The 15,927-nt window shown below is 41.1% G+C and overlaps 1 protein-coding gene across 10 annotated transcripts in view; it reads right to left on the bottom strand.

Annotated features, from left to right (window-relative positions):
* The window catches only part of JAKMIP2 (janus kinase and microtubule interacting protein 2), a 167,138-nt gene that overhangs the window by 7,842 nt on the left and 143,369 nt on the right, over nucleotides 1-15,927 (bottom strand). For 6 of the 10 annotated variants that reach the window (XM_044224903.1, XM_044224936.1, XM_044224897.1 and 3 more), the window contains 5 exons: nucleotides 15,638-15,715; nucleotides 13,525-13,728; nucleotides 7,134-7,199; nucleotides 4,313-4,391; nucleotides 3,528-3,598 (listed from right to left, as the gene is read on the bottom strand). In XM_044224903.1, the coding sequence (XP_044080838.1) occupies nucleotides 3,528-3,598; nucleotides 4,313-4,391; nucleotides 7,134-7,199; nucleotides 13,525-13,728; nucleotides 15,638-15,715 (498 nt within the window). Of the gene's footprint in view, nucleotides 1-3,527; nucleotides 3,599-4,263; nucleotides 4,411-7,133; nucleotides 7,200-13,524; nucleotides 13,729-15,637; nucleotides 15,716-15,927 lie in introns of those variants that run through there. The other 4 variants (XM_044224918.1, XM_044224945.1, XM_044224909.1 and 1 more) reach the window with 3 other exon arrangements.

The raw sequence follows: 15,927 nt of genomic DNA, 5'->3' as shown, positions 1-15,927 counted from the left end.
GAGGCAGGCAGAGAGAGAGGAGGAAGCAGGCTCCCTGTTGTGCAGAGATCCTGATGTGGGGCTTGATTTCAGGATCCTGGGATCATGACCTGAGCCGAAGGCAGAAGCTTTAACCCACTGAGCCACCCAGCTGCCCCTATCATTTCTTTTTTTAAAAGACTTTATTTTTTTGTTTGTTTTAAAGATTTTATTTCTTTATTTGAAAGACAGGGAGAGCACTGAGTAGGGAGGAGGAGTAGAGGTAGAGAGAGAAGCAAACTCCTCACTGAGCAGGGAGCCTGACGTGGGGCCTAATTTCAGGAAAACAGGATCATGACAGGAGCCAAAAGCAGACACTTAATCAACTGAGCCAGGTGTCCCAAAAGACTTCTTTGTTTTAGAGAAGGAGATAGAGAGCGAGACAGCACTCACGAGTGGGGGGAGGAGCAGAGGCCAGAGAGAGGCAGAAAAACAGACTCCCCACTGTGTGTAGAGCCTGATGCAGGTCTCCATCCCAGAACTGTGACATCATGACCTGACCCAAAACCAAGGTCTCAGACTTAACTGACTCAGCCACCCAAGTGCCCTTACAAGTTATAATATCAAAGTTATAAACTGACAAATTCAGTAAATGTGGTGCTAAATTTTTGTATAATAATAGCTAAGAGTTGCTGATTATGAACTATGTTCCAAGGAATGTGGTAAGTCTTTTATATGTATAATTGCATTTAGTTCCCTCAACATAATACCAAGTTGTAGGTAATATAACCATTTTACAGAATAGGAAACCTCATCTCAGGTGGATTAAAGTTCCCATGACATAGCTTGTAAATGGCAAGATCCAAACATAACAGTTTATCTAACTTCAAAGCTGTAACTCTAAACTACTCAGTCATTTTCCTAAACCTATTTTAAACTACCCAGATTCACCGTCACATTAATTTGCTGTATTATTATTAATTATAATCATGACTTTTCATTCAGCAGATAACTACTAAGTGGCAGTTTTGTGCTACTCTGCAAGAAAAGCAAATTAAATCCTGTACAACCCTCAGAGTCACAAAAAATGGAAAAAGGTAGAGAGATGAGCACACTGTAATTTCAAAACCTACTAGCCAAGCAGTACTACCCACATTGCACCCTGACTGCTGACATACATGATCACCAACGGCGCTCACAATGTGAGAGAAATGCCCTCTTTCCTTTGTGCGGCAGCATGGTGGTTTGTAAGCAGCTAAGAGCCTCTAGATCGAGGCTGTTGGCGTACAAGTGCCAGTCTTGCTGATTGTAGCTCTATTTCCTTGGGAAAGTCCTGTGTTGGTGTGTCTCCAGCTGCGAAGAAAGGAATAAAAGCAGCCCTTGATCTTGGGGATGCCTAGATGGCTTAGTTGGTTAAGCATCTGCATTTGGCTCAGGTCATAATCTCAAGGTCCTGGGATCCTGGAGCCCTGCGTCTGGCTCCCTACTCAGGGAGGGGGGTGCTTCTCCCTCTCACTCTGCCCCTCCTCCCTGATTCTGCTCTCTCTCTCTCTCTTAAATGAATAAATAAAATCTTAAAAAAAAAAAAAAAAGCAGCAGAGACTTTACAGGGGGGTGTTGTGAGGGTCATTATATCTATTGCTTAGAACAGCCCTGGGCAAGGAAGTGTTAGCCATTATTGATGTGAATGTTCAAACCTACTCATTTTCTTTCTTTCTTTTTTTTTTTTTAAAGATTTTATTTATTTATTAGAGAGAGAGAGAGAGGGAGAGAGAGCAAGCACAGGCAGACAGAATGGCAGGCAAAGGCAGAGGGAGAAGCAGGCTCCCTGCCGAGCAAGGAGCCCGATGTGGGACTCGATCCCAGGACGCTGGGATCATGACCTGAGCCGAAGGCAGCTGCTTAACCAACTGAGCCACCCAGGCGTCCCAAACCTACTCATTTTCTAACCAGTATTTTCGAGTTTTGATTCTTCCCTCAACTACTTGGGTAGAACTTGGGTCCCACTAAACTTTGTCCTATGTATTTATTATTTTTGGTTGGGGAGGGCTACTCATTTTCTCACACTCTAGCCATTTCTACCCTTTCCTAGAAAATCTTACCCATTTTATCTTATATTATCATTCAATTTTTTTTTTTTTAGAGAAACAGTGAGCAAGCAGGAATAGGGGTGGACAGAAGGAGAGGAAGAGAGGAGAAAGAATCTTAAGCAGGCTCCATGTGGGGCTCGATCTCATGACCCTGAGGTCAAGACCTGAGCCAAAATCAAGAGTCAGACACTTAATTGACTGAGCCACACAGGCACTCCTATTCTTACTCAATTTCAGAGCCTCAGTCCTCTTCCTTATTTTCTGCAAGGCTACCATCCTGATTGCCAGACAGGATGGCTATCAATCAGAACAGAAGATCTTTTGGAAGATAGAATAAAGCCAGAGGGTTGAGGACATAAACTTCCTGGGCATATTTGCTCAACTCCTTTGTAACAGGTCGTGCTAAAACACTTTTGCTTGTCAGTACCACATCTAGGTAACAGAGTTGATACCCATGGAAAGAGAAAGTGTTTCTTCTTTATTTTTCAACTTGCTATAGAAAATGTTGAAGAAATATGAGGTCCAGGAAAGATCCCTGTATAATACAATAGGAAAACTAAAGCTGCCACAGACCGTGATACCTGGATTTAGAAGAGCACCTGGCTCTTCCTCATTTTTAAATACTGTTAATATGAGTTGTGGTTTCTGTACCTGGGTAGACATCAGAGTATGATGGTATGCCTGTTAAAGACACAGATTATTCCTTGCTTTCCACCTCTCCCGCCCTCCTTCTCACCTCCATCTCCAATAACCTGATCCATTAACTTGGAAGTAAGGCCTTGGGATCTGTATTTTTCATAGCTCTGGGAATCAGTGTCCAAGATTATTTATACGTGTATTCGTGAGACATAGACTTGATAATTTAGTAATAATAAAACTCTTATTTTTCTAAACTGACATTGAAAATGATCTTATTTGAAAAGAAGATCCAATTTCACTTAACAGCCTGCTTTTTTGAGTTCTGATGAAATCAGATGGAGAGAAAGGGTTAAGAGTAAGCAGCCATTTTTATCTTATTAGAATTAAAGGATCAGAATTTTTAAGTTGGAAGAGATACGAAACATAAACTCAAATTTCTTCATTTTGCAGACAGGGAAGCCATTCCTTCTGCAAAATGGAAGACTGATGAGAACACTGAGCTCCACAGACATCATGATCTCCCAAAGCAATATGGTTAACTAGAACAAAATTCTTGATTTCCAAAATACTTGATGGTTCCTTTATTTCTTTCATAATCACCCAAGTGGATTGGATCTGCTTCTCACATTTTTAATTTAATTTTTTTTTAATTGAAGCACAGTCAACACACAATGTTACATCAGTTTCAAGTGACTTTTTTTCTCATTTTATGGCATTTAAGCTAACCAAACTAAGTGGACTTTTTTTAAACAAACAAACATGGGAATAGTAACTATATGTAGCATCCTTCTCATCACATACCTCTTGGAACCACATTTTGAGAATTAAATGCAATCTTACCTTTAAGAGGCACCTTGACATCAAGGCCATAGAATAAAGGCAAGAGAGAAGAACAAGAATAGAAACAGAAACTGCAGAAGAAAAAGAAGAAGATTATGTAAATCTGAAAATTTTTGTACTGTCATTTATGTCGTACAAAACCTCAAGCTTTTCCAGTTTGCTCAAGTCTCATCACATACACACCAAGTACCTTCTGTTTAAAAAAAAAAAAAAAACTGTATGTTTTACTTATCTATTGACAAAATAATTCGATGAATAACCAGAGTCAACTAACATCAGCTCATACATCTTGGAATCCTGAGGGGGGGGTCTAATAGATAATGGAATTAAGCTTGTAATTTTATAAATGAAAAACATAAGCACCGAAGAGTTAGTCAACAGTCTAATTGCCTGTAATGTTATAGCATAATAAAGCCTGGAGGTTAGCCCTCCTAAGTCCTACTTCAGTCCATACTATAGTCTACTTGTTAGTGTGTGGCAGGGTCTACCAAAAATACAAAAATATGATCAGAGCATACATTTATTCTTCAGGCTATCACTGTTTGGTTAATATGACAGGTTTCAGGGTAAGGCAGAACAGGAAGAATATTAATATGTAAGGTAAAGATATGATAAATCATCTACCATGGGATACTTCTGAGGTAGAAATGGGGACACTATTAGTAATTACACCAGGGCAGCAGGCATAACCTGGGTGTGCCCTGGAGGAGGGAGGATCTATAGTATAAAACGGGCTTGCACATCAGAGGACACTTTGGAAAATGAATGCATGATACTGTTCGAACCTCTGTGCTTCTCAGATAGTTCTCTCCTTCTTGACTCAGAAGTTAAATGGAGTCTGATTTGTCTCTCTTCTCTGAGAACCTTCAAAAAGAAGCAGATACTTGGGGGGACAGACATGCTTATGTAGCAATGGAACATAACCAACTGCCTACTAATTATTAAAGGTCACAAGTCAGATCTTTTTTTTTTTTTTTTTCTTCTTCAAATATCAATTTCCTTGGTGATGACTCTTACAGAGTCTGTCTTTAACCTTGTTGTCACGATTCAGGAGCATTCTGTTGCCCACGACATCTTTGAATAAGGGTTGTCTATGGTTTTCTCATGTTGAGCACATGATCCACACGTGTCTTGTAATGCCCTTGTTTATAGGACTCTTGCTTCACTGTAGCAAAATTGTATGGTCAAATTATAAATATGGTGCCAGGAGCCACGTATTGGTGACTTTTATTAGTCTGGGAAGCAGAAACTCTGTCCTTCTTTTTCAGTCCTTGAAGATGGAAAGTGGTAAAATGACACCCACAGCAGGAGAAGATGTAGGGAATGGGAGGCTTCCTCTACTCCTCTGAGGAGCTCAGACACCGACGCTACCTCTCAGGGCATCAGGAGATACCCATCACCTCATTGGCCATGAGATTCTTTGTCCAGGCAGTGTGGTAGGCCGAGTGTAGCACCTAGAGTCAGACACCCTAACCTCTGGACTTGATTTGCCATGGACTGGTTATATGGTTCTAGCAAGTTGTTTATCTCTCTGGGCTGTTGAACTGTCTGCATAAAAGGGGATCCCAATATCTACTGTGCCCATCTCACAGAGTAACTCTGCATGGGAGTCAGTGAAGCCAATGACCTGGGGAGTGCTTGGGAGGAGGTAAAGCTGCACAGCTGAGGCAGTTCTGCTGTCTGTAGTTATCAAGGGACGTATGCTGCGTCCATGGAAATTAGGGCCAAAGACGGGATATCTCAGGTCCCCTCAGGAGGTGTTCAAGTATCCCAAGGAAAAGAAAGAGAGTATTTCTGGTAAGTGATCTTTTGCATTTTCTCTAGGCGTGTATGTATGAGAATGGAGGCAAAGGGAATAGAAGGTGTGTCACAACCCTGATCTCTCATTCAAAGCTCCAGTCAGAAACCAACCAGATTGTTTTGAAGTGGCTTAATTTACTATTATATGTGGAATATACTGCTTTGATTGCTGAAGAATCCTTGTTTGCCATCATGTACATTACCCCATTACCATAAATGGTTTAGAAGTTCAGATATGTGACACGACATATTCAGGAAATTCTGACAGGGAACATAATCTTAATATCTTGCCTCCTAAAATTTCCATGAAATTTATTAAGAAAATGCCTATGGGAGTGATATTAATAGATATATTAAAAATCTACCCCCCCACAATTTACAGTTTGTTTTTCCTTAGATGAATGGGGACTGAACCAAACTAAAGTTTCTGGTTTTAATTCTGACTTCCTCCTTCAGTCAGCACAGAAAATGACTAAAACCAGGAGCTTCAAAAATGTAGAAAATGAAGAACAACAGGCATGTGGTCTGACAAGCAGGGAAGCTGGGAACAACCCCTTGCCTCTTGTGGGTCTTCCTGCCAAACCCTGGGAAGTCAGACTCAGTTTGCGACACTCTACCTTTGCCTCATTCAGTCTTACAGTGCTAAATAGCACATTCTGGAAATGAGAACCATTCAAATTTAAAATTTTGCAGAGGATGTGTACTCTATGTTTGGAAATTTATAAAATTATACTTTTTAATCAAGCACTTTCAGAGTTTTGTCATTTTCACATAAGTAACTTCAATGGTTCTTCATGGAACCCATGAGAAAAGGTGAGAGCAAGCTTTATCATCCCTTATTTTATCGGTAAGGCATAGACACAAGTCTAAGTCACATACTAAGGTCAAACAGATATGGAAAGCCTACATAAGAATCCAGGTGCTTATGGTCTGGCTACTGGCCCTTACCGATTCCCTATGACCTCACATTTAGGGAGAACTAAAGAAGCAACCTGGATGAATAAAATCCTATAGATGGTTTTCTTTTTCTTCTTGGGTGCCCACAGGAGATGCTAGAAAATTGCTGTATTCTTTTGCAACACAGGAATTCAGACTGGAACTCTAGAGAAAGCCTCTTGCCCTCCTTGCTGTGTTCCTAGCACTGGTGCTCCAGGCATCATGGATGGGAGCATTCTTTGTTGTGTGAGACTGTTTACCTCACTCCAGCTTGCTTGGCACCCGTATGAACCCTCTCCCTTCTCCGGCCATGCACATTCTGCAATGCCCTCTTTAGGAACTATTATGCATTACCCCTGAAAGTGCTGGTTGACTTGAAGGACTCTTTCTGGCCATTGGGGGAAGTGGCATGAGGGCATAATTACCATGTGTCAGCCTAAGTTTTTGGACTTACTGTCAAGGGGACACTGCAGCTCGGGAAGAAAGGGCTTTTTGTGAAGAGTAACAAGAATGTCCCCCCCCCCCCAAAAGCTACCAAAAAAGATTTTTAAAAGAAAGAGCAAAGTAGAGTCACAAAACTCAAAATGAAGTTTTAGAAAGGAAATGAAGGTAAGAAAGGGGAAACTGAGGAAAGAAAACATGCGTAGAAAAGAACAGGAATCAACACAAAAGGCAAACATGTCCAGGCGAGGTTGCTGAAGGCAGAACCTTTGCTGCAATGCAGGCGCCTGCCTGGCGGTGAGGGTCATACTGTCACTACACCTGCCTGGGCACGACACACAGTAACTAATAAGAAATGAAACACAATGAGTGAAACTCCTATTATTTTCTGATCTAAAGCGCAAAGACTGAAATTCATACTGAACACACCTTTTCTTCTAAGTCCTTTATCTGTCGTTTCTGGATGTCTGTTTTATCTTCTAAGTCACGAATTCTCTGAAGAAAGAAAAAAAAAAACCCAAAGAGTTAGAGGGCATTAAGTTAAAAAGATAAGTTAACAAGAAGACTGTTCACCAACCTAAAACACAGAACTTGCTATGAAAACATTAACATTGGTACTCGCAGCTGGAAACATCACAAATCCAGGAGATTGGATGTTTCAAAAATCACCCACACTTGTGGTGCAAAAACTAATTATACATATTATACATATATTTAAAAATTTGTTGCCCCTGTCTACTGCATGCATCCCTCCAGACCCTATCCCTCTGAGGGACGGGTAGTTCACATCCCACTGCTCTTGGGCTTGGCCATGAGACCTGTTTGGCAGGTGGCATGTGTGTAAGTGAGGAGCTGGAAGGCCACTTCCTCATAGAGATAGCAGTATGTCCCAGAACTAGTGAGCAAGAAACCAACTTTGTCATGGTCATTTGGATTGGGATTTTTGGTTGCTTATTACTACAGTTAAAAATGGCTGAAGGTGAACAAACATATGCAAACAATCCCATTATTTTTTGCTACTACCCTTTCTTTCCAACCTTATTTCAACTCTGCTTCAGGGTGGAATTTCATTACAAAACAGGATTTGCCAATTCTCATAAAACCAAGTAGAGATTATACTTCACTAAAAATTCCAAGGAGGGAAGTGATTAAATTAGGGGAAAACTAAACATAGTAAAAATAGCACAAGTAATCCTATAGACAAAAATGTTAGTTTCGGAACTGTCTGTGAACTTACCTGTCAACTACATGATAAAATTCCAGTGATTTAAATAGCACAGATTTGAAACCAAGATTACATAGACAATTATTTGCAAGTGAAAAATAGTCTTCCAATTTAGCTCTGGCAATCCAAAGGCCTTTTAGGTTTACAGCACATGGGTATACAGTGTCGGCTTGTTATTTTAATGCCTCTTTTGGAAATAATCAGAAAATGGGGAATTGGAGTCTGAGAAGAAAACAGTGGAAACTAAATGCGGTGATAATATAGAAAGAGAGGTTTTTATAATGCAATGTGGGGAGAAAAAGGGAAAGCTAGAACAAAGAATACTTGAACTTGGAAATCCTATCTCCCTTTTCTCTGAAACAGTGGTTCTCAATTGAGGATGACTCTGCCCCTCAGGGGACATTTGGCAATGTCTGGACATTTTTTAAAGTTAGTTAATTTAATCTGAAGTATAAGATTCAGTGGTTTTAGAATTTCACAAAGTGGTGTGACCATCATCACTGTCTGACTAGACATTTTGGAATCACATATGGTCACTAATCACATCTGGGATGAGGGGCAGAGCCCAGGATGATACATAGGACAGCCACCTACCATAGTTATCTGACCAAATGCAGGGACTGAAGAGACTGAGGAGTCTGGTTTAAAGGGAAAGGGTTAAGGTGCATGCAGGAGTGGACGAGAAGTTTTGGTCAGAGAGATTATCAAGGCTGACCTTGAAATTAGAGGATAAATGAATGCTGGGTAAAGGAAGGGGCCTGGAAGCTAATAGTGTGGGTACATGAGAGTGATGTGTGTGCTTGTATGTATTTCCAGGCACCAAAGCTACTCAATAAAACAACACATTTGCTAGACATTTCCACCTTGAGTTTGCACATAATTCCTTGATATATCTACTGGATGTGGAGGCAGTATTCTATCAATAAAATCATGGACCTGTGAGATTACTGCAGTGTCTTTTTTTTTTTTTAAAGATTTTATTTATTTATTTCAGAGAGAGACAGTGAGAGAGAGCATGATAGGCAAGAAGGTCAGAGGGATAAGCAGACCCCCCCATGCAGCTGGGAGCCGGATGCGGGACTTGATCCTGGGACTCCGGGACCGTGACCTGAGCTGAAGGCAGTTGCTTAACCAACTGAGCCACCCAGGCGCCCACTGCAGTGTCTCTTCAGCCATCAAATGTATGCTTGTTGGGCAACTTCCTACATAGGACAGGACTTTGCTAGATGTAATGGAGAGTCCAGATACCACTGAGTTCTTGATTTCAAAGAAGCATTCCAATCAGATGGGGAGGCGAAGTTTGAAACACAGGGAAAACCAGCTCAAGTAGAAAAAGTAAATGATGGCAAGACCATGTTTAACTTCATCACCAATCTCTACTAACCAGGACACTGTTGAGTACAAAGAAGCTGTCTCTACATGTTGATGACATGAGTTATTTCTGTTAATGTGTGTTGCATGCTCTATTTCCTCTACCTTCCCATCCACTTGCCATCTAATCCAAGAAGGATCCCTGTCAGGTCCAAATCAGATCCCTTTTCTGCCTATCTTTTCTGTATTGCTAATAAGTCCACCAAATCACTGTTATTGGCATCAGCACTGGTGTGACAGCTCACTGCCAGCCCTTCCTGTTTCTAATTTAGTACATCCATCTACAGCAGCTGTGTGTATTCCTGACATGTGAAATCATCAGGGTAGTCCCTGAGTTTAAGGGGGAGAGGAAGAGGCATAAGAATAAGGGAGATGTCGGGGCGCCTGGGTGGCTCAGTGGGTTAAAGCCTCTGCCTTCGACTCAGGTCATGATCCCAGGGTCCTGGGATCAAGCCCTGCATTGGGCTTTCTGCTCAGCAGGGAGCCTGCTTCCTCCTCTCTCTCTGCCTGCCTCTCTGCCTACTTGTGATCTCTATCTGTCAAATAAATAAAATCTTTAGGGGCGCCTGGGTGGCTCAGTGGGTTAAAGCCTCTGCCTTCAGCTCGGGTCATGATCTCAGGGTCCTGGGATTGAGCCCTGCGTCAGGCTTTCTGCTCAGCAGGGAGCCTGCTTCCCTTCCCCTCTCTCTGCCTGCCTCTCTGCCTACTTGTGATCTCTCTCTGTCAAAGAAATAAATAAAAATCTTTTAAAAATAAATAAATAAACAAATAAATAAATAAAATCTTAAAAAAAAAAAAAGAATAAGGGAGATGTAGCTAAGCTACACTCAGAATATAAGCCCAACTCTTTTAAGGTCCAACATGATTTAGCCTTGACTTACCACTCCAACTTCACCTCATGACCACCCTCTTGGCTCTCTCTGCTCCATTTTTATGGCCTTCTCTCTGTTCCTCAAATATCCCAAATGTTCCCACAATAAAGACTTAGACTCTGTTGTCCCTATCTTCAGGAACACTTTGCCAAGATCTTTGTGTGGCTGGTCCCTGGATTTTAGACATCTTTAGAGAGGCCTGGTCTGACTAGCCAATCTAAAGTGGCGAATCCTTTACTCCCAAATTTTTTCTCCACAGCACTCACAGACACTCTCTAAATTGTCTTGGTCATTGTTTTTTGTGTTGTTGCTTTAACTCCCTTCATCTGTAGGATAGATAGATGAGAACAGTGACCTTTATGTCTTTGTCCACTGTCATGTTCCTAGTCTCTGGCACAAGCAGGCCCTCAATATGGTTGTGAAAGAGTGTGTAACAGGCTACACAGGATAGTTTTTTTTTTTTTTAGTAGTATGCAGTCCATTATTATCAGGGAGAACATCCTAAGGGAACCAGATCCTAATCTGGGACTGGAAAAAAATGAGAACATTTAGATAAATTAAGCAGACATGGAAGGGCATTTTAGGAGTGATCAGGCAAACAAAGGCTTGGAGGTGGGAGTCATGGCCCAAGTAGTACCAGGAAGAGGTCTGCATGAGTAGAGAGGGAGGTACACTCTGCAGATTATCTCAGATCAGATTTTCAGGGAAGGGGTAAGCCAGCTAATGAAGGACATGGAGAGATCTGCATAGGACCAGATTCAACTGGAAACTGGGATCATGGAGGCTTCTGAGGAAGAATGTACCATCAGAAAATGGTGAAAGAATCTGCAGTGATAGGCATGATGAACTAAGGAGAGGAGAGCTGGAAGTCTTCCCCACAACTGGGTCCCCAAGGCACACTGCATATGGTTTTTTATGCCCCTGTCAAGAGACATCAATTATAGTTATTTTTCTTTGAATTAGTCTCCTGTGACTCCATCAGTAGGTCCTCAGCTTTGTAAAGGCAGGGTCCATGCAAATTCTCTATGTCTGGCATGGTGTTCAAAGTCTAGGAAGTGCACTTTTAAACATCTGACTGAACAAATGCATAGATGATGGAATCGGGTTACATCAGAGGACATCTGGCTGAAGCTGGGCCTGCTGCAGTGTTGAAAGGTCCTTTATATGCCTGGGGTTAAAAGTGTATGAACAAAATGCAACAGCTTCAAAAACACTTCAGGAGAGGGGCACCTGGGTGGCTCAGTGGGTTAATCCTCTGCCTTTGGCTCAGGTCATGATCTCAGGGTCCTGAGATAGAGCCCCGCATCAGGCTCTCTGCTCGGCAGGGATCCTGCTTCCCACTCTCTCTCTGCCTGCCTTTCTGCCTACTTGTGATCTCTCTCTCTCTCTGTCAAATAAATAAATAAAATATTAAAAAAAGTTTTCAGGAGAAATGCTAGATGGATGCAGTGCTATATTAACTATTAGAGATAAAGGACAAAGAAGACTCCAGGGTTTCTAGCCTGAGTGCTTCAGGAAATAGTAATTCTACTGACAAGGCAGGCAGATGGGGAAAGAAGGGAGCAGTAAGGATAAGAATGAATATTTAGCTCTGTTTCATATGTGAAACATTCAAAGAGAAATGTCCAATGAATAGTTAGAAATATGCTCTCGGATTTAACTGGATCATACACGGATGTATGACAAATTCTGGCCAAGAACTTCTGGAATAATTCTCTCAAATCAAAACTACTGATTACAATGACAGACAAAGAGTAAGAAATAATAACTAGAAAAGGCATTTTCTAGTGAACATTTGCTTGAGAGATAGAGAATTTCAATGGGAATCTGTGGGGCTTAGAAATGTAACATACCTATCCGTTCAGACTGATAACTTAAAGCAAACAAAACCATGTCTTTCAGGGGTGAATCACCTTAGCTGGTTAAAGACTCAAAAGAGATGATAAGCTTTTAATCATAAACAAATTCAGATAATAATTTGTACTTCTTAAAAATAAACACTGCTGTGGCTCCACGGCACAACTGATTTGTCGAAATTAATTAAATGCTATTGTAGCCTAAGAAATTTATGCAGAGGACATTTCATTCCCCAACGAATGATGCCAGGAAGTCTATTATTAAAGGATTTGAACACTCTTTCCAGGGTCAAAAAAATCAAAAAAGTTTAAATGGAATCTGAAGGGCCAATGAAACAATCGTGCATGCGCTGACCATCTCCAGGACAAATGGCTGCCGAGTTCCCCTGTTACCTTGGATAGTCTGTCCGACTATAAAGATTCACAGAACCCCTGGCTACATAGTAGGTATGCTAAGTGTCATGTTCCCTGTAAACTGTTCTTACTGGTGCCATAAAATAACCTGCTCTTTGCCCACTCACCTTGAACTCTGAAGACCACACAATTCTTACTTCTTCCAGAGTCAGTCTGGATTTTGTACCAGTTCCTTGTCTCAGCTTCTGAGTACCAAACACGACAGCCCGACACTGTCAATTTTGGGATTCTTTTGGAACCTGCTTTTTGACCAGGGCCCTAGTCCTCATCTGTCAAGCTAAGACATGAACTGAGAGTTGGAATTAAAAATTTTGGCTATAAATTGAGTGTTCTTGAGCCTTGCTGGTCTCGATGAGTCCCATAAATCAGAGATAATTCAGGTTGTGTATGACAGTGTAGTGCAGTGGTCAGATGCATAGGTTTTGAGTCATGCCCACCTGAAGGGTCATGCTGGCTCTGGAGCTTGCTATCTGGGTCATCTTGGGCAAATTAAGCTCTCTTATCATCACTATCATTATCTCTTCAACTGGGATCATAAGAATACTTACCTTAGTGGGCTACTGTGAAGATTAAATACAAGGATGCAAGTTTAGTTCCTGACATGGCAAAAGCCAGTAAGTAAACAGCAGCTTCCAGACATTGTTGGTGTGGCTGTTTGTTCTGGGAATAAAGGAAAGGCCCTTGTTCTCTTTTACCCTATTCAGATAATTGGATCAGGCTAGGGTCTGGACTGGGATGAGTAACAGGACAGTGGCATTAGTTCTGTCCTGAGGAGACTCTTGTTTCCCTGCATAAGGGAGCTAATCAGGCTCCAGGATACTGAAAGGGTATTTCATGACAAAATAGTTCCCAAAATAGCAGCAGTATGCAATGCTTCCAAAATGCCAATTTCCTTGAGACTGAATCTTTACAAAACTCTCTTCCTCTCTCTGAGCCTAGGTGGAAAACAATAGTTATTTGCCTCTCTGAAAATAGTTTATAGCTCCTGGACTTCTCCACACCCATACTCAGTACCATGTGCTTAGTACTAAGTCCCATTTGCTTAGTACCACCCTACACAGATGCAGTCACTCAGTCCTCACCTGATGGGCTTGCTGTAAGAGCTCCATTCTCTCCTGAAGAATCTGACAGTCATACTCTCTGCTCTTCCTCAGCATCTGCCGCCGTAACTTTTCTACTGCTGTCCTCAGCTCCTCTTGCTGTTTTTCACTTAACAATTCACCAAACTTGATAACAGTTTCTTGCTGCAGGGCATTGTACAAAGTAGCTTCTAGCTCCTGGATTCTCTGGCAAACAGAATTAGAAAAGTCTAACTTTGGAACTTAACATTGATGTGTGTCAGGTGAATGGAGACGCTTGTGTGTATGGTGGTGGGGGAGTCACACATTGCCGTAGTCATACAGGATCATAGTAATATGATAAACTTCAGAGCTTGTCCAGCCTGACTACCATTTTGCTAATTCCCTTTGTAGGATTCCCTAAAAGCCATCTAGTTAACAATACGTGAACTTCTCTGATGGGGAATTTTTTCTTTTTCCTGGGATCCTGCCATTTCATTTAGAGGAAGTTCTTACTATACTAAGAGAATTGTCTATCCTTTTGTTCCCAAATGTAGCTGAGAATAAGTTTGTTCCCTTTCATTTGACAGTCCTTCAGATATTTAGACATCTATCATGGTGGCTGTACTTTTAGAAATAAGTATTGAAAAGTGGCCCAAGCTGGAATACTTGAAACTGGAGATATATTTCATGCATAAAAGGCCACCTCTCTACCACACAACACATCTATGAACTTGAAGATGGCTGTACAGTCTCCACATCTTAAAATACAAATTGAGAGATATGATCTAAAAATGGCCTAGAGTCTTAAAAATTGGTCTTTTTTTTTTTTAATACTCTGAGATTTACAGCTGCTTTAGCTATGAAATGCCTCCTTGAGTATTCTCTGTTTTAGGTGAAGTGTTTATTGCTCCTTATATCCTAGTTATTTTTTTAACATGCCTCAGATATAGGAGCACAGACCTACAGTCTTACCCCGTGACTTTGACAGAGGTGAATGGTCATGCCTCGGTAAGGGTTGTTTTCCTAGCTCTTGTCCTGGACTAAGCAGATCTCATCTTTTTAACATTAAATGTGGTTGTCTGAACGAGTACTCAGTCACGGGACACACAAACACAAAACGGAACCCTATCATGTAAAGGTGGAGGAGGCATGGATAAAAGGGTAGGAAGTGAGGGGGAAAGTGCTTCCTTCTTCATTCTCCAGGGATCAACTCTCATTTTCTCCTTTCCCCATCAAGTGGTGCTCAGAATCTCTTCCTCATTTTGGAAGGGAAGACTAATTCATCTTTGTTACAAGCAGGGGCTAAGTGCTTCACTCTTATCCCCAAAGTGACTCAGGCTGCTTCCAGGAAAGCATTATAAAAACCTCTACTAGCAACTCCTTGAAATGTTCCTCTTTTAAGTTTGGTCTTTTCCTCCTGAGTCATAACTGTGAATTAATGGTGGGGTGGGGGCTTAGAAGACACACAAGCTGTAGTTCAATATTAGCAATTAAGGATTACAAATTTGGTACGGGGAATGAAGCAAATGTGCTCCTCAGTCAGCACAACGTTCAGTAGGAGAGAGAAAGGCCCAGCCCATTCACCAAAGAGCCTTCCATACTGTGGCTGGATTATGGTAGTGAAGGCCACACCAGTATTACCCGCTTGCTTTGTCAGGCAAAGTTCTTTCACTCTCCAAGCCTTCATTCTCTCCTATGTAATATAGGAATAATCAGATTACCAATACTTCACACACTTGTTGGGAGAAACATGTAAAGTGAAAATGTATATAGCAGACATTAAAGACTCTATCATTCTATCACTACATTAGGCTCCCAAACAACTGGATTTAATAAAATTTCTCTTTAATCCACAGTACCACCCAATCTGTCCTTCATTAAAGCATTTTATAATAACATACACTTAATTTTTTTAATGAAGCATAATTAAATACTTATTAAGTTTTTAAGAGTATTATAATAGGAAAGAGGTAGGGAAGTATTTGTTCTAAAACCGGAACTGGAAGCCACTGAATGAATGAGCTTCACGTCATGGTCTATCCAAGCACTTGGTGTGACAAGTGAACCAGGATGCTTTACTCCACAGTAGAGAACTGTGAACACTCTGGGTGTCTTTAGTGCTTGCTGCACCTACCATATATGCTTGGTCGAGAGCTTGTTTTCTGTAGTCTAGTTCTTCCTCAAGGTAGCCTTTTATTTTGCAGAACTGCTCCTATAAAAAGGGGGCCATAATGAAAAACAGAAAGAGTCAATTGAGTTTACTAGGAAGTGATAAATTGTACTGATTAATATAAATTGTGCTGATTAATTTTTCTCAAATTTCAACATAAGACAAGTCATTAGCATTTGTAGGGTCAAAGATATTGTCTGTTAGGGAAATGGGAAATAGTTCAGTTTTCATAGCCTCACACAGGGCATGTGAAA

The sequence above is a fragment of the Neovison vison genome, chromosome 1, assembly GCF_020171115.1.
Source record: "Neovison vison isolate M4711 chromosome 1, ASM_NN_V1, whole genome shotgun sequence".
Lineage (NCBI taxonomy): Eukaryota > Metazoa > Chordata > Mammalia > Carnivora > Mustelidae > Neogale > Neogale vison.
The sequence above is the reverse complement of the archived record's forward strand: the minus strand, read 5'-3'. Positions and strand labels throughout refer to the sequence as shown.